Raw genomic sequence first — 21,676 nt, 5'->3', positions numbered from 1 at the left:
ATGTTTCTGTTTTTGCAGTATACAGATTTCTATTAAGAAAATCTCATCAGGGATTTACTATTTATACCAACTGTTTATACTCAATCCGAACTCGTAATGTTAATCTCTATGGAGGTCCATAATCTTTCGCGAGTTAGACCCAAGGTTTCGCGACCAAGTTTTAACGAATAGAGCTATGTCAGTTGTGACGTCATTGCCTATTTAAAACGTCACGGGCTTAGCTTTGGCAGTGGGCGGCCATGTTTGGTACCGTTTTGGTTCTATATGCAAATGACATGGGTGATGTCCACTAATCCTTCTGAAATAGCTCTATAGGTCTCTATGTAACCTAGCTTTATGCGTGCTGACAAAAGCCGAAAAACTTCAGGATTTAAAATATCCGCGAGCTTTTTAGCTCGAGTGCACGGACCTCTTAATTTTAGGCTTTAGTTTCAAATACGTGTAGTAGGCTGTAAGCAATTTCACACATATTTGAAACAAAGGCCTAGAGATCCGTGCATTCGAGCTAAAAACTCGCGGATATTTTAAATCCTGAAGTTTTTCGTCTCTTGTCAGCACGAACGAAGCTAGGTTACATAGAGGCCTAGGTTTGCGCGTGCTGACAACCGATGCTGTAACAGAGTATATACAGAATGAGCTGTAGTTCGGGATAGGGAACTGCCTATCCTATAGCGTGAAAACAAATTTACTCACGCGCAATTTTTATCCATGCCTATACCATGGATAAAGAATGCCCGTGCGGAAATTTGTTTTCAGGCGACAGGATCGGCAACTCCCTATAGAGTGCTGTCAGTTGTGACGTCAGATCCAAGGTTAAACGTCACGAGTCTGCCTTTAGCAATGGGCGGCCATGACAGTTACCGTTTTTTCTTTATGGGAAAACAGCATGGGTGACGTCACACCGGCGCTTCTGACAGCACTCTATCTCGAACGACAGCTTACTCTGTATATACTCTGTTACAACATCGGTTGTCAGCACGCGCAAAACTAGGTCTCTATGTAATCTAGCCTTGCGCGTGCTGACAAGAGACAAAAAACTTCAGGATCTTCAGGATTTAAAATCGTTTAAAATATCCTGAAGTTTTTTGTCTCTTGTCAGCACGCGCAAAGCTAGGCTACATCGAGAACTATCTTTGCGCGTGCTGACAACCGATGTTGTAATAGAGTATATACAGAATAAGCTGTCGTTCGAGATGGGGAGTTGCCGATCCTGTCGCGTGAAAACAAATTTCCTCATGCGCATTCTTTATCCATGCCTATACTATTATTTTGAGTGTTTATTGTGTGCATTCTTGTGTATTTATATGCTGTTTTATGGCGTTTTTTCGCTGTTTTATTGCGTTTATACCGGTTTATATGTTGTTTTATTGTGTGTTTTATGATCTATTTTGTCTTTATGCTGTTTTATCGTGTTGGAGCTTCGGTTCGCTGCCGAATATAATTTTAGAGAGTTTAAAATGAGCGTTTTGCGAGCATGTTTAAATGTATTTATTTTTTTAAACTGTAGTGAAGGAGCCGTATGTGTATTGTGTACAGCCTGTCATTTTATCATTTCTGTAAACGTGTATATTGGGCGTCTCCTTGTCGTTATGAGGACCCGTGTGAATATCCGGTGACCCAAAGAACTCGTGAAAACTACGCTTCAATGGCAATAATGGGTGATCACGACCAAGATACCTGAAAGCTGGATTTCAAACCTATTTCTTTTAGAATTATCTTTTGAACTGACTTGATTGTTAATTTTCAATACCATTTTACAATTATATGGTTCCGATATATTTTTTTGGCTAATAACTCTGCAATTATAATTTCATCTTCTGGTATTCAACCTATGACGTCAGTTTCCGTATATCTTAAATCATGTTTTAACTTCGGATTAAGCTAATTTACGTGTTTACCCTATATACCATTGCGAGCGTATGCGTTGCCAGTCAGTAAAGCCGCTATAGCCAACAATTTCACATCATATCAAACCCTTTATCTTTAACGTTGGAAAATAGCCATGCTTGTCGTTCCTACCATACTAAGGGGTGTTGCGACTTCCATCCAACATAAGAGTTTTTGATACCCTTCTGATATCACATCGGCGGACTGAAACACCGATCTAAATCCCTAACTTATTTGTGTGTCTTTATTTTAATAACGAAGAAGCTCCAAATGCAATCATCAATATTTTCTATAATTAATGTATTGTCTTATCAAATCATACTTAAATCAACATATCTTTACAATAATTTCCTTAAAAACATGTCCGTTTATCTAAAGTTTCTAAGTCTTTCTTTTACAACCTCTCTCATCAGAGTCGGTTTGCGTTCTATAATGTCCAATGGGAACAAGGGCTCCTTCTACACCAAGAGCCCAAAGCGATATATTTTCTCACGCTATGCTTATGTTAGTTTTTAAACACAAAGTTCAAGTTTTACCCCCTATTGTTATTACCAAGCGATCCCCAAAATTCGTCACTCCTAAGTTTTATGACTTTGCAGGGCCAGAGGGCCTTTTAACATCCTAGTAACAACAAGGCGACCCAAGGGCTCGTAAAAGTAGCCACCTCGTACGAGTGAATAGCCCCTTTATACCCTACCTATAAGTGGATAACCCCTCTATACCTTACCCTAATGAGTGAATAGCGCTATCTTTTACAATGCTTAAATAATTTACCGTGCATAAAATCAGAGTGAATAGCCCCTCGATGCCATACCCTAAACGGTGATAGAATTATTACCCTTATAAATTTACTTATGCCGTAATTGTAATATTCCGGCGAATCGAAGAACAGATAGTTTTAGTGATTATCCCCTCGATGAGTTTACAACATAGGCTTATGCCGATGCACACTTATCGCTTCTTATAAATTTCAAACATGAACTTATGGTCAGAAGAGTTTGAAAGAGAAAGAATTCGGTAAAACACCCAATAAAACATGTCAAACATAAGTATTCACTATAGGTAAGTAAACCTTAACCAAATCTTAACTAAACTGTATCTAAACTATATCTAAACTAAATTCGGACCATAAAAACCCATAGCTTCTGCTTATGGGAAAAAAGGTCCTGGGAAAACCCCAGTGGGGAAAGCCATTACTTCAATAATTGAAGTTAAATTATTATTTAAGTCTAAATGACCAGGCTTGTTGTGGATCGCCGGATTCAACAAGGGGAATATTCGGAAGGGTTTCGTCTCCATACTCTTTGAAAGCAAGGACCTAGACGGTAGAAGAGCGTAATAACAGGCAAAATACGAAAATATTACTGTATAAATTATCTATAAATTACACTTCTGATTACACCTACGCTGATCAGAATTCACGCTTTTTTCGGTGTTTTTCGAATCCGATCAAACATGCATTTTTCATAATCAGATTATTTTGATTTGGGGAATAGTACACCACTCATATTTGCACCTCAAGGGCACAGTGTTAATCCTAGGAAGTCCTCCAACTTCCAGCTTTCTAACTCATTTGGTTTCTGTGATAATCCTATGTGAAAATGACACATTATGAGACTGACTGACTGACTGACACATCATCAAAACCTCTAGGGCATTTCCGGTGGTGCTAGAATGATGAAATTTGGCATACTTGTACCACTAAGCATACAAGCAAAGGGAAAAGTCCCAAAAGCGGGAGTTTTCCCCTTTTAGCCCCTGAAATGGGGGTTTAGAATTAGAGTCATCATCTAAACCTCTAGGGCACTTCCGGTGTTGCGGGAATGATAAAATTTGGCATACAAGTAGGACTTAGCATACAAAGAAAGGAAAAAGTCCCAAAAGCAGGAATTTTCCCCTGTTAGCCCCTGAAATGGGGGTTTTATAATTTATATCCCCTCGTAATAGGACATTATAATTTAATTTTTTCGTCTTTTAATATTAATATTTTTTACTAATATGATTCTTTCGTATTATTGCAAAATTTATGTTTTTTACATAATGTTTTAGTAATTAAATTTTTTACTCATTTCCTTTTCATTTCGTCTGAAATGGTTCTAAGCGTGTTTTGATTCATTTAGTTTTTCTTAAATCTATTCTGTTGATTAAAAGTGTTACTTGCCACAATATTGTGTTCTTCGAATAGAAATACGGTTAACAATTATCACAGCCTGAGAAAAAAAAAGAAAGTTGAATGCAAAAAAGTTGAAAAAGGCAAAGCCAAGTAAAACTCTTGGAAAGAACAAATAAAAATCTAAAAGTACAAATGTTTATTTCACTTCATAATCCTACTTCTATAAATCTACAAGAACATGCACGTACAAAAAGGAGTGAAATCTCACCAAAAACATCTCTGTAAAAATATGCCAAGTTGTTTGGCCGTAAAAAGAAGTGAGATCTAAAATACGGCCAAGTTATTATCTCCAGGTGAACCAACATTTTATTCGACTTAAAACTTCTCAAGAATGTTTTTCTGACTTGGCCATTAGCATTCCAAACTTGCATCCTTCTTCTTTGCACCCGTGAAGGTTAATAACGGAAATTACAAGTTCAACCACAAAGGCTTATCAAGAATATTTAACCAATTTGATTTAATATTTTAATTTCGATCCATATCTGGAATTAAACGAATCCTTGATATGCAAATGGCCAAGTCAGAAAAACATTCTTGAGAAGTTTTAAGTCGAATAAAATGTTGGTTCACCTGGAGATAATAACTTGGCCGTATTTTAGATCTCACTTCTTTTTACGGCCAAACAACTTGGCATATTTTTACAGAGATGTTTTTGGTGAGATTAAAATCATTCGGAAGTATTTCCTGAATGTTTCACTATGCAGACTGGTCTTAAAATTGGTAGAAGAATCGATAAAAAATCACTTTATTTTCTACTTCACCCTCCCTTTAAAATACAAAAGTAAAGGTACAAGTGCAAACCACGCGCCGCAACAGTGTCATGACATAGCGACACCACGAGCCACAACAGTGTCATGACATAGCGAAACCACGCGCCACAACAGTGTCATGACACAGCGAAACCACGCGCCACAACAGTGTCATGACACAGCGAAACCACGCGCCGCAACAGTGTCATAACATCGCGAAACCACGCGCCCCAAACAATCACTTAAAGAAATAATAAATACGTTTAAAATACTCACTTGTAAGACGCCAATTTTAGACACTAATTCATTTGCTCAATGCACCGAAGATCCTTGGCTCCAACTAAATATACAACTGTATTTCCAGACTTACTTCCATTCGTTAAAACTCCGACAAAAAACGCAATAAAAGCACTTTATAAGGAATTAAAGACACTCATAAAACATACTAAGCAGGAATGGAGTTAAATTAAAGGCTAGTATTAAACTGAATAATAATAAATTATAATTTATTTTATCAACAAATATTTACAAAGATGAAAATATTTAAGCTTTTTTAAGAGAAATGATTTAAGTTCGTTCAGACGGAAGAAAGAACAACGCTTCTAATGCATTGCCTATAGGAAACCAGACCACTGGAGATAACTGCCCCAGCCGGCCGCATTGTTGGCTGCATTTCCATATTGACCTTCGCGCCAAAAACCATAACAATATTAATAAATCGCCATCAATTATTAAGTATTTAACTATAATAATTACCAGTAGCGACTTGCTGAATATGATTACTTTCTTCGGAACTTAGCTTTAGCATGGTCGTTAAAACGGGTACTAGACGTTCCCTTTCGTTACCTTCTGGCAAAGTTATAAACTGCGCAAAAGATAAAAAAAAAATATTAAATAGTTCCGGCGCCAAATTTTGCTGGCGCAATGTTTTTTACTTTAAGCATAACATTCTTCAAATACTCCAAATTTGAAACAATCTCCTGTCGTTCTTTATTTCTTTCTATTCTCCTGATTTCGTCTTTCAAGAGACGAACTTGTTCCGAAAGTTTCATATTGTTGCCTTCGCTTTCGTTCAAAACTTCTACTAAATGAAGGATTTTTTTGCGCGCCACACCCAGTTCGCGCGATAGCGAAGAAACGTCCAATAATACCGGTGGTGACGCGCTACCCACTGTCCAGTAAAATTCATTTAATAACTCGAGCTAATTAGTTTAAAAACTTACTGGAAATTGGCTCGGGATTTGATTGCAATAATTGCTCTAAAGGAGTGAAACCAGACGCGGGAATTCTGTTCAGCGATACTCTAAATGTAGGCGAGTTTAGATCTAATGACTCTGTGCATTCGGAACCCTTTAAATATAAATTCCACCAAAATTGATTATAATTAATTAGTTTTAATACGCGTTTAATTACCTCTCCCTCTTGTCTTTCTAGACTAGAAACGTCGAAGGAACTTGCTTCATCTTGGGTGATTGGAGATATCTTTGGTTCGGCGCTGTTACCGCGTTGACGGAATGTAAACAACTCTCTTTCGCAAATGTCCAGCTGCTGTTGAAGACTGTCAACTGATAATTGGTGTTCCTCTTTCAACGACTCAATTTGAGTCTACAAATTAAAGAAACGCAAATAGAAAAGAGTAACATACAAGGTACGTCGTGAACGAATGATAATGTTTACCTTAAAATTAGCAACGAGGGCTTCTTTCTGCTGAATGATATGACTTCTTTCGGATTCCCATGTCTTTTGACTCGCTTCCTTATCATTGAGAGCTTCCTCGTATTGCCGGCTCCATTTTTCCTCCTTAAACTTCATTTCCTTTACCAATTTGTCTATTTTCGATATCAAGAGCGAATGTTCTCTCTGACAAGTTTCCAACTCGACGTTTTTAATCTTCAACTCATCGTCGACGCTTTCCCATTTTTCTCGATAAGTCTGCAAGGTTTTTTCCAATCTTTCTCTCTCTAAGTCTCGTTCGTTTATCTCAGTTGTTATTTCCGGAGTACTCTGAGCCTTCTGTTTGAGAAGAACGCTATGAACGCGAACTTTGTAGCTTTCGAATTCTTTTCGAACGTGTTCCATTTCGTTTTTACTGAGAGTTAATTCTCGCTCTAAATTGTTGATGCGAGCTTCGTACGTTTTTGAGCTTTTCATTAGATTTTCTTTGGAGTTTTTCAAGGATTGCTCTAAAGCGGCCATTTTGCTGGAAGTTTCCGAGAGTCTCATTTGCCATTCTTCCTTCTCGGTCTTTATTTTCTCGAGTTCGTCTCGCGCCTCTTCCAATTTGTTGGAAGCGTCTTTTTCAAAGTCGCATTTCAGTGACAGCTCCTCTTTCGTTTTTTCTAAAACTCCTTTTAGATTTTCGAGACGGTATTCTTCGGTCAGTCTTTGCGAATTTAGTCGCTCTGAAAACGTAAGAGTTATAACAAGGGCAAAAATAATTTTGCAATGCTCCGTGTGGTTTCCAATGTGCTAAGGTTGTACAGCACCCAACAACGATCTAAGGTTATACAGTGTCTCGCATACATTATATACTTGAGAAATCAAGTAATCGCGTTTGGACAAGTGCTTGCAAGTAAAAGGCACATGGAATCGTATGCACTAACATTTTATGTGCTAGACAGGCCTACTACATAACTAAATGAATAACTGGCTATCAGAGCAAAACTCCGTTGGTTATTACATAACCACACGGAGTAAAAAATGGGTGCAAAAATGGGAGGCCTGAATCTCTTACCAATTTCGTCTTTAAGAAATAGTTCTTTTTCGCCTTTCCTCTGTATTTCTTGTTGCAAATCCGCAATTTGCGTGTCCTTCTCCTTTATCTTTTCCTCCATATTGTAAATGGTGGCTTCGTAATCGTTAATTTCCAGATTAAGAAGTTGGTGTTTCTTGGCGTCTCTTAATGACTCTTCCAATTTCTGAACAGTTTGATTACGAGCTTCTTTTTCGCTCTTCAATTTCGTCTCCAAAATAGAGATTTGACTTTCCAATTTCTTCATTTCGTTCTTAGAATCGCGTAATTTGTTCTGTTCCGCCTCAAACTCGGAACGCAGAACGATGATTTTGCTTTCCCTTTCCGATTTCTCTTCTTCCAATTTGCATTTTTCTCGTTTCTCGTTCTCGAGTGACGATTCGAGTTTGTTTCTTTGGATCTTCTCGCGTTCCATTTCTTCCTTTAGAACGATAACTTCGGAGACTTTGGACGTAATATCTTGTTCTAATTCTTTGATTCGCGATTTTTGGGCGTCGCAATCGTCTTGTAGTTTGTCGTATTCCGATTGCAAGCTTTGAAAGTTTTGTAAGTGACAAAGAGAGAGGTTTTTCGTCTCCGTCAGCTACGGATGCAATTTTTTGGTTTAATTAACTTATATTCAGGGTTCCTATAATTACTTACATTTTTGTGCGCGTCCGACAATTCTTTCTTCAATTTAAACACAACTTTCTTCAGTTTTTCAATTTTTTCTTTGCTATCACTTAGTTCTTTCGACGTTGTCTCTTCACCCGCGGGGTTGGTAGAGGCTTTCAATTTTTCTTGTTCTTTCGTTGCCAAAGTTTCTCTCAATTTTTCATTCAGAGCAGAATTATCATTTTGACTAGCGGATAATGATTCGCACAATTCCTCAACCTTCCTTTGCAAGTGTGCGCAATTATCTCGCGCTGAATTCAGTTCATCTAACACGCTCTCCAGTTCCGATCGTAATTTCTCATTTTCTTCATTCATATCTGCTTTTTCCTTTTGAGCATCGGACAAAGTCTGGCTCAGTTCATCGACCTTCCGTTGCAAGTGCGTGCAATTTTGTTGCGCTTGATCTAACTGGCTCGCGAGTTCCGTTCGCACTTTCTCATTTTCTTCATTCATATTTGCTTTTTCCTTTTGAGTTTCGGACAAAGTCTCGCTCAATTCATCAACCTTCCGTTGCAATTGCGTGCAATTTTGTTGCGCTAAATCTAACTGGCTTGCGAGTTCCGTTCGTAATTTCTCATTTTCTTCAATCATATTTGCTTTTTCCTTTTGAGCTTCGGATATAGTCTCGCTCAATTCATCAACCTTCCGTTGCAATTGCGTGCAATTTTGTTGCGCTAAATCTAACTGGCTTGCGAGTTCCGTTCGTGATTTCTCAAGTTCTTCATTCATATTTGCTTTTTCCTTTTGAACTTCGGACGAAGTCTGGCTCAATTCATCAACCTTCCGTTGCAAGTAGGTGCAATTTTGTTGCGCTTGATCTAACTCGCTCGCGAGTTCCGTTCGTGATTTCTCAAGTTCTTCCTTTATATCTGCATTTTCCTTTTGAGCTACGGACAAAGTTTCGCTCAATTCCTCAACCTTCCGTTGCAAATCACCGAGTTGTAAGAGTAGCTTTTCATTTTCTTGGCTCAAAGCTTGAAATTCTCGCGTATCACTTGATAACTTTTGGTTCCGTTCATCTTTTTCCGCCACCAATTGATCAACTTGACATCTGGATTTATTTAACGTTGTTTCAAGTTGCGATACTCTTTCTTTGTGAGCTTGAATTTCTTCATTATCACTTGACAACTTTCGATTCAATTCATCTTTTTCCGCAACCAACTGTTCAACTTGACATCTGGACTCATTTAACATTGTTTCTAGTTGCGATAACCGTTCTTTATGGGCTTGAATCTCTTCATTATCACTTGTTAACTTCCGATTCAAATCATCGTTTTCCGCAACCAACTGTTCAACTTGACATCTGGACTCATTTAAGGTTGCTTCAAGTTGGGATAATCGTTCTTTGTGAGCTTGAATTTCTTCATTATCGCTTGACAACTTTCGATTCAAGTCATCTTTTTCCGCGACCAACTGTTCAACTTGACATCTGGACTCATTTAGGGTTGTTTCAAGTTGCGATACTCGTTCTTTAAGCTCGTAATTTTCTTTACAAAGTTCATCTATAGACTGTAAGGCCGTTTCCAACTCTTTCTCGACTTCAGCAACCACCATTTCACTTGACTTTTCACCCAATTTGTTAGTCAATAAAGCCACCTCTGATCTCAAATTCTCACAATCTGAGCAGGATGCGGGCGTTGAATCGGTCAGTTTGTCATTATACTTTAAGAGCAAATCGTCCCTTTCCAGAGTTATTTCGTCTAATCTTGTCTCTAATTCGGTACAAAACTCTCGGAGTGATTCGTCCAATTCCAGTTTTTGTCGCAAACAACTCAAATTTTCATCAGCTAACCTGGATAAGTCACGGAAATGGTTATAGGACAGTAAAAGAGTTTCGTGATCTTCGAGCAGAAGCTCGTGTTTCTTCCTGAGTTCCTCCAGTTGGTTCTTGACTAATTGGTCCAACTCTCCGGAAGACGAAGTAGCTTCAAGATCTTGTACCGTTGTCTTTTCGTTGTCATTGTGTGCGGATTTCAATTTGTCCAACTTTGAGGCCAAACTAGAAATATCTTGATCTTTTTCAGCAAGACGAGCATTGAGATCGTCAAGTTGGTTGATGAGAGAGTCCATTTGTAAGTGCATCTCAGAAATCATTTCGTTTTTCTCCTGTAGAGTTTTCGTTAAATGGTCAACTTCCGTTTTAACATTAGCATTATCTTCCGTGTCATTATTGTCTCGATCTTCATCCTCATTTCGACACGAAACGGAAGGGGCTTCAAACGCATCCATATTAAACACTTTGAAATTTTTACCATCTTGAACTTCGTCTTCGTTACTTTGACGTACTTTCATTAGACTTTCATATTTTTCACGTTCATTGGCCAGTAACTCGTTCAATCTGGTGATTTCCATTTCGTACTCTTCAATCTTCATTTCGTCGGTTTTGTTGGCGCTCGAGAGATTAAGCGCTTTAATTTGATCATTTTGGGCCTCGATTTGGTGTTTGCTTTGCGATAAGGCATCGTTCAAGGCGTTTCTTTCCGCTTCCAACGCCGATACTCTATCTTCAAGTTGAATAACCGTGTCATCACTGTGAGGCGAAGCGAGTTCGACGGCAGTTCGCGATTCTTCTACCAAAGTGTTATTATTCTTCTCAGTTTCCAGTTCGATAAGACGTTCGTTTTTCCGCGCGAGTTCAGTTTCCAATTGTTGCACCTTCTCTTCAAGTTCCGCTATAAGTTTCTCGGATTTTTGGCAATTATCCTCCAATTGAATTTCCATCAATTTTAAATCGCGCTGATATTCGTCTTCTTTATCCATCAATTTTCGCTCCATCCGAGAAATTCGAGCAGCGTATTCCCCAAGTTGTTCCTCCAAACTCTTGACTTCTTGTTTTAAAAAGCGGCATTCTTCGTGCAATTCTTTCGTCTCATCTTCTAAGAAACGTTGCAGGTCTTTTACTTGATCCAATTCTTCGGATAAATCGTCTTTTTGATTGTTTGTCTTCAACAAATCTTCTTCTAAGCTTCGAATTTGATCAAGATAAACGGCGATTTGTCTCAAATTCTGGGAATCAAATTCGTTTAATTTTTCCTGAGTTTCATCTTCAATTTTAGACGAGTTTCGCTGAAATTCTTCCAAACGCGAATTTTCTTCCAATAATTGTTGTTTTTCTTGGGCAATGGCGTCCAATTCTTGTTCCAATTCCTCGATCTTGTACTGGAGTTCGGATACGTCAACCGCGGGTCCGACATAATCATCCTTTTCGTTTTCAAGTTCTTCCACCTTGGCTTTCCAATTTTCGCATTCGTCATTTGATATTTTAAGCTGTCTTTTCATTTCGGCATAATCAGCTTCCAAGGAAGCATTCTGACTAGTTAAATTCTCAATTTCTTTAACCAGGGAATCAAATTTCTCCAATAATTTGACTCCGCTGTTTTTACTGGACTTTAATTCTTCTTCGCAACACATAATACGCGCGTCTTTCTCTTTCAAAAGAGTTTTCAAGTCTTTCATGGAATTTAAGGCCGCGTCGCGAGCTTCGTTCAATAAAACCATTTGTTTTTGATCTTCCTGTCTAGTTTTATTCAAATTAGAGAGTTCTAACTGAAAACTTTGACACATTTCGGACAATGTGCTGTTTTTCATATTTAAACACTGAATTTGTTCTTCCAACGATAGGTTATCTTTCTGAACTTTAATGTAATCGTTTCTAAGTTTGTCAAGTTCTAACTCTTTCTCTTTCACGTTTTTCTCAATTAACACGGCAGATTCTAATTCTAATTCGGCGCATTTCTTTTTCAACGATTCATTTTCGTCTTTACACGACTGAAGAGACGAGATTTGATTGTTCAAACTATCGCACTTGGCTTTGGCTTTTTGTAAAAACACTAGTTGTCGTTTAACCTGAGCTATCAAATCTTCCCGCGTCATCTCTTCCAACTGATAAATTCAATTATACACAATTCAAATCTAATCCTATTCAACTATTTCATAATTACATTAATGGCACGATGACCGTTCGTAAACCGACCCCCTTCAAACGAAAACCTTACCTGACCTAAAACGATGAGAGAGGCATGCAGTTACCAATGAACAAAATTGACATAACCAAGCGACATCTTCGAAACATGGGGGTAACATAAAATAGGGTATATCTCGTCTCCCTCACGGTGAAATCGTTTAAAATTTACACTAATTAATCTAATTAAATTGATCTTTGAAATGAACGTAATTTCGATAAAGAGACACAATTTCTTCATACTTAAATTTACTATAGAACTTAGAAGGAAAGTACGTTATCTCTGAAACATGGGGGTAACATAAAATAGGGTATATCTCGTCTTCCTCACGGTGAAATCGTTTAAAATGTACACTAAATAAATCTAATTAAATTTATCTTTAAAGTGAACCTAACTTCGATAAAGAGACGCAATTCCTTCATACTTTAGAAGGAAAGTACGTTATCTCTGAAATATGGGGGTAATATAAAATAGGGTATATCTCGTCTCCTTCACGGTGAAATCACTTGAAATTTACACTAATTAATCTAATTAAATTGATCTTTAAAATGAACGTAATTTCGTTAAAGAGACACAATTCATTTTGGTGGTACAGGTATACCCATTGTGCCAGCTTGATGGCGGTTGGGGTCGGTTTGCGGTCATATCCCCCCCAACTTGATCAAATTAAAATAATTCACTTACCAATACTTTCGGTTTCGTATCCGGGGTGCTGGATTTTACAGATGCACTGGCTTCTTCCATTATGAACACTACACACAGTGACAATCACTGTTCACTAACCACTTCACTGTTACACTTACTTACACTGTTCACAACACACACACTGTAGAGACAAGGCTTAACAAAAGACACGTAATTTCCTTTAATGGCGATTTCAAGAACCCGAATTCCTTCGAAAAGTACGTAATATTCCTAAAATAATCGTTATAAATTCGTAATTAATATAAATAAACACCCGCTAGGCAGTGAAATATGTTTCACGGGGACCACGTCACGTCATAACCTCCCAGGTAATACTCCTCTACACGACTACTGTACTGAATGACTGGTGGGGTAGGGGGGGAGGTCCTAGTTTTCGTTTCAAGAAACACATTAAGGAGGCTTACGAATTTCTAAATATGTCTGTACGTAACATTTTTATTAGGGTATCTGCAGAAGTCCATTAAGTTAGCTAATAGGGACTTGGCAATTCGGGCTTAACTCCGCCCCCAGCGCCATTATGGTATGTTTTTTTAACAGAATGAAAGCTATATAAGCCCCTCCTCCTGGTATGTTTTTTAGCACTAGTGGAAGGTAGCCTGAGGTTGCGTGACGTAGTACTACCAAGTCCCTATTTAATAGACTTCTGGTATTTGTTATTGTAAATCATTTCACGACCTTTAAACCTGAAATAAGAATTTTTTATTGGTCAAATCCTTTGTTTTTTTTTCAATTTATTTACAGTTTTTTTCCCGTAGATATTTTATTTTCTCAGCCAGGACTGTCGTTCCTTTATTTTTTTTCTAAATTTTATATATCTATTATTTTTTTGACATATTTATTACCTATATAATTCTTTTGAGCGACCTATCGAACACAACCTCATTACTTATTGATCTATTTCTGTTTTTTTTTATTTTATTTTATTTGTAAGTACTTCAACGAGAACAAAAATATATATTTTGTATTTTTAAATTTACAGTAGAGAAAAATGGGAGAAAAAGCAACCGATTTCTAAAAAAAAAAAAAAAAAAATGGAGCGCTGAAAAAAAAAAAAAAAAAAAATTTCAACGCAATTGCGATTCTAAAAATACATTTAAATATCTATTAACAAAGTCGCTAATAATTATTAGCTTTAAAAAGGGGGAAAGGGATCGTGGTATTACACATTCAATACCTATATATTATTTAAACATTAAAAATTAAGTTTAAATAATAAATTTAACATGTTTTTTTTGTACCTATTTAAACGCGCCAATCAATATAAACTTTATAATTTTCTACACAAAAAAAACTCAAACGAATAGCGTTGTTAATAATTAACGCTCTTAATTAATTAATTAACTCTTTTTCTACTTCCGTTAATTTTTAATAAATCCACAAAATCTAACAATTAATAGATTAAATAAATCCGATTAAAATTAAGTTAAATCAAGAAGCGATATCTAGTTTATTAGGGAGAAGGTATAAGATGCCTTAGTATTCGCGCGCCATAGTCCCAGTCCCCCTTTAAAAATACACGGGGGGGGGGACCTAAAAGGAGGCCGGGCATGCCTTAGTATGCGCGCGCCATAGTCCCAGTCCCCCTTTAAAAAAACAAGGGGGGACGTAAAAGGAGGCCGGGCTATTTCGTCTCTCCTAAGTCGGAAAATGAGATGCTGGTTGTAATTTAGAGGCGGCGGGGATTAACTCCGGACCTACTATACGTTTGGACTGGAGATAAACCTAGAAATGTGACTGATTTATACCTTCTCCCTAATAAACTAGATATCGCTTCTTGGTTAAATTAAGTTCAGATGAATATGGAAAAGGGGCTAAATTAAAAAATAACTATTAACAAAAATTATGGCTCTTTTTTATTTTTACTTAAATAGTGAGCTGGGAACTAAAGTTTTTTTTTTTTTTAAATTAAATCCTTAGATAGTGTTTTAAATTATATACGAATGATCATGGGTGATTTATTCGAAAAAAAAAAAAACACACACGCAAAACTTTACGACGTAATTTGGCATTAGACTATTTTAAGTATAATCCTTACAACTCAATAAGGATTAGAAAAAAAAAAATGGGGTCAGGGGTCAAAGGAGGCGAAATATTCCACCAGCTTAAATAAATTTAAAAAAAAAACGGAATGAACTTAATTAACACCGGTGAATTATTTTCCGTCATTGGAAAACAACGCCAACGCGCTTTAACAATGAATAATTAAAGAAAAAAAAAAAAACGTAGCGGTTTAATTAAAATCTCTCTCAACAATTATCTTTAATTATCTAACGCAGAAATTCAAATATCTCCCATTTTAATTATTATTATTCTTTTTTTTACAAAGCTAATTTAATTTCTCGATTAAATCTTATTTACTTTAAAAATAAACTTGAGGATTATAAAAAATAGCGCAGTTTTTTATTTTTATTTAATTTTAATTTTAATGTAAATGGTTATTTTCTTAATTAACAAACAAAGGCTTAGGGCAACAATCATATTACGTGGGTGGGGGGGGGGGGAAGGGTCTTCTAAACTAATCAAATTTTTAATCAATTTAAAAATAAACAACAAAACTGCGATATTTTTTACAAACATCTCCTCGAGTCGGTATTTTATTTATTTATTTTTTTTGCTGATTTTTTACACGTAGGCACGGACCAAAAATAAATTTTTATATAATATATATATATATATATTTGTTTGTTTGTTTGTTTATTTTTTCCCAATGATAGATTTATTTATTTATACGGTGTGCCTAAAAAAAAAATCTTAAATATTCCAAAAACTATTTAGTATTTCATTTATTCTTTTCGGAATTAAATTTCGCCGTTGACTAAATAAAATAAAATAACACAGGCACGGCACATTCAATTTTTTTTTCATTCAAATCACGACACCCGATCCGATTTCCTAGCTGTCACCTTTTCTTATTAAATATCTATCTCCAGGAAAATTCCAGGACTTTATTCCTTTACCTAGAAAAAGTTCTTAGGCACTCTCGAGTCTCTTTACGAAATTACGACGCCGTGTAATCTCCCCTCCCCCCCCCGGATCCTCGGGCACTTACCACTCGGTTGTTTTTATTTATTCGGAATCATAGAACCTACCGCACGATGTTAGCTCTCGTTTCCCCCTACGTAACATACCGTTACAACTTTACTTTACGTTACGTTACGTTACCGTTACTTTAAGAGATTTTTTTTCTTCAAGATCAGAATAAGTGAGGGTTGTTTTTGTTTTTGTTTTTGTTTTTATTTATAAGAATTTCTGAGGGTTTTTTTTTATAATATTTATTAAGATGAAGAGTGAATTTAGGGTTTGAACATTTTACCACTCGGGTCAAAAAAAGGTTGGTTCTGGTTTTTATTTTCCCCCGCCCAGATTTACTTACGTTACGTTTTTGCGCCTAAATGTCAAGAACTAGTTTGGGATTTTTAAAGTCCATTCCTAATAAAAGATTAAATTTAATTTAATTTAATTTCATTCATTTAAAACTGAAAATTCAATTATTAATTTTTATTTTATTTTTTTCATATTAAAATCAAATTATAAATTATATCAAAATGGGGGGGGGAAGGGGAAATAGGTGAGGGATTGGGGGCGTATTGTATCATCATTATTGTTTACCTGCCCATTCTATCAATGGCGTCTTGTAGCCTGTGGGAACTTAGATTTGGCATCAAACGATGAAGAATCTCCTTAACAAAGATGTCACTGACTCCGGGACAAGATTGCTCCGCTTGATCAAAAGCGTTCCTCAATTCTTCCAGAACGTCATTATTGCGGTTTGTCATGACGTCCGCGCTCTTTCTACGGTGCTTTCTTTGAAGCTGCGTAAAATTATAACTCGCGCGTTTTTATAACTATAACCGTGTCGGTGTGTGGGTGTCGAAGTCCGTCTAAAGTCAACTTACCTCCGAGACAAGTGGATAGACGACGGTGGAAAGAGAAATGGAGCTCTTAGTTTTAGTGGCGGGTGATTTAGGTGAGGTGGGAGACTTGGGAATGGCGGAAGATTCTCTTTCGCGATTATCTCGACCGTCTCTCATGTTTCCTCCACCTCCGCGACTTTCTCGTCGACCACTACTAGATTCGCGAGAATTTGATTGGTCACCCCTGGAAGAAAGGGAAGAATCTTTCTCGGGATGATGTCTCTGTTCGACAGTGACGTTATCATTCTGGCTGGAATGATCGTGTAGATGCTCTTTGCTTGGCACGTCGCCTCCGACGTTGACGTTAACGTTCCCGCCGCCGCTGTTGTTCTCCCAATCGCGGCCGCCCTTTGACACGTTATGCAGCGGGGGAGGAGGCGCTATACTACTGGGTCGAACCTGAAGCAACCAAAACGACCATTTACAAACTTGGGACTCGTTTCAAGCCAGGATTGCGAACTTACGGGCGTCGTTTGTCTGGTGTCCTGCGTGGAAGAAGACCTATAATACATATTGTCTTTGTAAGTGGGTGAGAGTGGGGGAGGCGGAGCTTTGTCTCCGTTCTGCGGTTGACCTTCCAATAAGGTCAACGATTTGATGGATTTCGTGTTGACGGTGATGGAATTTTCATTCTCGGCCACCGTATACGAATTATGATCCAAAGGCGCTTGAACTTTGATGGTCCCCAAATCCCAACCCCAACTCTTAAAGGTATCGTTCATTTTAGATTCGTCACTGAAAACCACAGTTCAATCTTGAAGAAACACTTCCGTAAGATACCTATAACGTGAATAGACTTACGAATCGGACGCTTCGGAATCGCTGTCGCTCTGACCACCGCCAGCCGCTTTCCATCTTTTGTATTTCTCAATTAAATCTATTAAATAAGAGTTTTTCTTGGCTTTCCTAATGAACGGGAACTTTAGCAGTTCCTTGGCAGTAGGCCTCTGATAATCATTATCGAAGGGATTAGTTACAACGCAACCAGACCACAATGGTTACAACAAGCGTCGAGGCGCTTACATTTTCAGGGTCTTTATTTAGACAGGCTTCCACAAATTCCTTGAACTGTTTACTATAATTTCCCGTTAATTGCGGAGGGTTATTCTTTGGAATGAGGAATAGAACTCGCATGGGATGAAGGTCGGAGTTGGGAGGTTCACCTTTGGCCAATTCGATGGCTGTGATACCCAAACTCCACATATCAGCCTTCGCAAAATAAAGGGGTATTTTTTTTTAAATACCAAATTGCCGGGGAAAGACTAGGTAAACCGCCATGGACATACCTTGGAATCATAAGCGGATTGCTTAATAACTTCGGGGGCCATCCAAAAAGGCGTTCCCACAAAAGTGTTTCTTTTACTAGTGGTATTTGTTAATTGACCAGCTACCCCGAAATCTGCTAGTTTAACGTCCCCTTGTTCCGATAAGAGAACGTTGGCCGCTAAAACAGTATTATCAAAAGAAAGATATTGATACTCGGGACCAATTAATTCGTCACTCAAATTCGCGCACCAGAGGTCATTCTAATAAATTAATTAAACTTCCTTAAGGCAGACCCACTTTAAAAGTACAGTCATCAACGACTGGAATTCCTTGCCGAAGGATGTGGTCACCCTAACAAACAAAGCTACTTTCCCTCGTAAACTGATTTAAATTTGTACTTTTAACTTTTTTATTATTGTTTTATATATCGTATCACCCGTCATTGTAACCGATGTTAGTAAACAAGCACTAAATCAATCACCACCAACAGTCTTACCTTTAATGTCACGATGTAGCTTCCTCTCGGAATGTAGATAGTCGAGTCCCTTCAGGACTTCCCTGAGAATGATGGCTATATGCATTTCCTCAAACTGTCCCGCTTTCATCAAGTCCAAGGCGGATCCACCACCCAAGTACTCCATAATAATCCATAATTTGGTGCCTTTAAGGTAGGAGCCGTAATATTTTGTGACAAACGGACTGTCGCATTGGGACAAAACCATAATCTCTTGTTGAATGTCCTCGATTTCATCTTCGGCTTCTTCCAAATCGATTATTTTGATGGCCACTACTTGTTGAGTCCGATTATCGATACCCTTGAAGACTTCGCCGAATGATCCCTTCCCGATTTTCTCTTGTTTGGTGAAGATCAGTTCCGGGTCAACTTTCTAACAACGATAATTAATGGGGACAATTATAAGCCTAAATTAACCATTGACGAATCGACACGGTTTGAAATCATTAACACCAAAAGGGGATAATAGAAGGATAACACTGTGTCCTCTTAATACTTATGTAATTCATGATTCTTCCCAGGCTCACGTACCCTTTTTGTTTGCTCTCCCGCTCATCAAACTTAATTCAGATGGGCATCGCACCGTGCTAGGGTGAATTCTATAACTGTTTGGTATTTACTAAATCCTCAGCAATCAATTAGCCAACAAGCCTTGATTGTCTTGACGTGGGACAAAAATTAACCCACAAGCGCATGCGCCTTGGAAAATAATTAAGCGATAATAGAGTATAATGATGAAGGAATTATTTATCGCGTATGTGATTCGGTTTAGTAACCTTGAACACTTCAAATGTTAATCCGATGTTGGGGGGAAGAATCTGTTATAATTACGCCCCCGCTTATTGCTCGTACACTTCTCTCAAAGAGAAGTATTATATACTTCTGTTAACACGTACCGGAAACCTCCAAAATACAAATTAGCTTTATATTATTCTTGGCAGTGACTTACGGCGTGCCACCTTCCTCATACCCAAACAAATCTCTCAAACATTTCTATGGCTTTGTTTGAAATTTTATTTTACTTTTCAACAAATAATTTCAAAAAAACCCTAATGACTTTTTCCGATTCATTGATTTGAGTCTCCCTGGTTAAGTCAAGTGTAAAAAAAAATATAATAAAAATAAAATCAGTATGAACTTGAAAATGTTTTGTTAAAATAACTAAAAAATATAATTATTATTTAACAACTTCGGAGCGCGAAAGTCTTTGAGCCCAGCCGGAAATACCTCTACAAATTACAGAACAAGCCACTCAAACACTATATATAATACGTGAATTAATTACCGACCAAGAACTAGGATATATTACATAAGGGGGAAGAAAAAAAACCACGTTGAATTATGCCTGTGGGGAAATCATTATAATAAATTAATGAAAAGTAGTAAAAAAATAAAAATCTGGGTCTAAAGAGACAAGGATGACACGAAAGCTACTAGTAACTAGAAAAGGAAGGATATCCTGGGTTGCCTCCATCCTACCCACGTGATACTAAGCACTAAAACCGACCGTACACTAGTAGAATTAACATATAACCGTTAACATTTCGACGCAAATTAAGCGGATTACAAACATATATTACTAATTAATTTAAAGGGGTTATTTTCTTCCACCGTTTGTTAACTTTAACGGCACTTTAGGGTTGTCAGTAATTTGTTATTAGAACATCTATGCAAGTTTGGAACTGAATAGAACTGAACTAAAAGATTTTCACTCTTGTTTGCAGTGCGTATATAACGGTTGAATTGCGTACTCGCAAATGGCTGGCAACACTTATCTATACAGAGATATCACCTTTAGTTAGATATTAGAGGCAACAAAGGTATCTCAGAAGCCTTAGGTGTGACGTCACCCATGCTATTTGCCCATAGAGTGGTACTGAGAGGGGAGGAGCTACGGGGACGTGACGTCAATATTGGTAGTCTAAATTGTATGGCCAGAGCTAACGACTTCCAATATGGTCGCCAAATCCGAGGTAAGAGATATGATGGTGGGACGTCATGAGAAAGTACATGGTAGCAGACTATAGGGAGCTTTCGGTTGGGGGAGGAGCTAAGATTCGTGAGATAAATTTCGCGGCCATACTGGTGGGTTGAATGCAGAAGGAAAGCTGATACCCACCAATATGGCTGCCAAAACCTTGGTAAGACTTAGGAGGATGTGACGTACTACTCAGCCAACTGAAAGCTCTCTATAGAACTAAAGCGGTACCAAACATGGCCGCCCACTGCCAAACCTAAGCCCATGACGTTTTACTTAGGCACTAAAGTCACACATGAGATAGCTCTACACTAATAATTTTCCACGTTTTACAATTAAAACGGGACAATCTTCAAAAATTATATAAATCAGGACACAATTAGGCTTAAAAATATGGCGTATTTTTGAACAAAAGAAAGGAGGGGTGACGTAGGGGAGAGCGTCCTGTAGTAAACGGTTGATTAGCCATCCAGATTGAGATGGCCCATGACAGGAGCGAGGACTTTACAACTCCAATATTTAATGAGATTTTTATTAAAAACAGAATATCTGACTAATGAACTAAAAAAAAATTATTTCAAATCGTAAAATGACAGCCCAGGTCATCATCGAGTGAAGGAAAGTTAGGATTATAAAAGGGAGTAGTAAGTTTCTAAAAGGTTAGATCGAAGGATATTAGCGAGAAATCAGTTCTAATTAAATCTAAAACCGCGCTCATTTAAAAATTGTTGCAACGAAATTTTCAGATTAAAATTCCCTGACTTTTCAAGGTTTTTCCTAAACCTTTAGGGCCCAATTTTTAGTGTTCTAAATATAACAACATAAATAAAATATTTCGTTTAAATCGAATTTTATGAATATTTAACGTAAAACATTGCAGAGAACATCTTCTTGCTAAAACGACTTTTTAAACGTCACCCAACGCTGGGTGGTTGAACTTCAGATATTTTAGCAACTTTAACCAAATTTCCTGACTTTGTTGCTAAGTCTTACAATTCTCTAACATTTCCCCGACCTTTTTGACCAATTCTGAAATTCCTTGACATTTCCCTGACCTTTTTGACCAATTTTAAAATTCCCCGAAATATCCCTGACCTTTTTGACCAATTTTAAAATTCCCTG

At 37.4% G+C, this 21,676-nt stretch overlaps 1 protein-coding gene across 1 annotated transcript in view; it reads right to left on the bottom strand.

Annotated features, from left to right (window-relative positions):
* Positions 1–5,288: 5,288 nt before the first annotated feature.
* The window catches only part of LOC149676522 (uncharacterized), a 28,256-nt gene continuing 11,868 nt past the window's right edge, over positions 5,289–21,676 (bottom strand). Inside the window, exons 3-20 of the mRNA XM_089838521.1 lie at positions 18,559–18,949; positions 18,083–18,240; positions 17,820–18,005; positions 17,598–17,743; positions 17,261–17,531; positions 16,779–17,195; positions 16,492–16,694; positions 13,860–13,893; positions 12,981–13,092; positions 12,862–12,929; positions 8,204–12,097; positions 7,544–8,144; positions 6,487–7,211; positions 6,223–6,414; positions 6,033–6,159; positions 5,745–5,980; positions 5,566–5,674; positions 5,289–5,494 (exon numbers count right to left, since the gene is read on the bottom strand). Of these exons, the coding sequence (XP_089694647.1) occupies positions 5,424–5,494; positions 5,566–5,674; positions 5,745–5,980; positions 6,033–6,159; positions 6,223–6,414; positions 6,487–7,211; positions 7,544–8,144; positions 8,204–12,097; positions 12,862–12,929; positions 12,981–13,092; positions 13,860–13,893; positions 16,492–16,694; positions 16,779–17,195; positions 17,261–17,531; positions 17,598–17,743; positions 17,820–18,005; positions 18,083–18,240; positions 18,559–18,949 (7,941 nt within the window). The 3' untranslated portion in view covers positions 5,289–5,423. The remainder of the gene's footprint in view (positions 5,495–5,565; positions 5,675–5,744; positions 5,981–6,032; positions 6,160–6,222; positions 6,415–6,486; positions 7,212–7,543; positions 8,145–8,203; positions 12,098–12,861; positions 12,930–12,980; positions 13,093–13,859; positions 13,894–16,491; positions 16,695–16,778; positions 17,196–17,260; positions 17,532–17,597; positions 17,744–17,819; positions 18,006–18,082; positions 18,241–18,558; positions 18,950–21,676) is intronic.

The sequence above is a fragment of the Phalangium opilio genome, unplaced genomic scaffold, assembly GCF_054372755.1.
Source record: "Phalangium opilio isolate 3A_F unplaced genomic scaffold, DU_Popi_V2 ptg000045l_1, whole genome shotgun sequence".
NCBI classification, from domain to species: Eukaryota; Metazoa; Arthropoda; class Arachnida; order Opiliones; family Phalangiidae; genus Phalangium; species Phalangium opilio.
The sequence above is the reverse complement of the archived record's forward strand: the minus strand, read 5'-3'. Positions and strand labels throughout refer to the sequence as shown.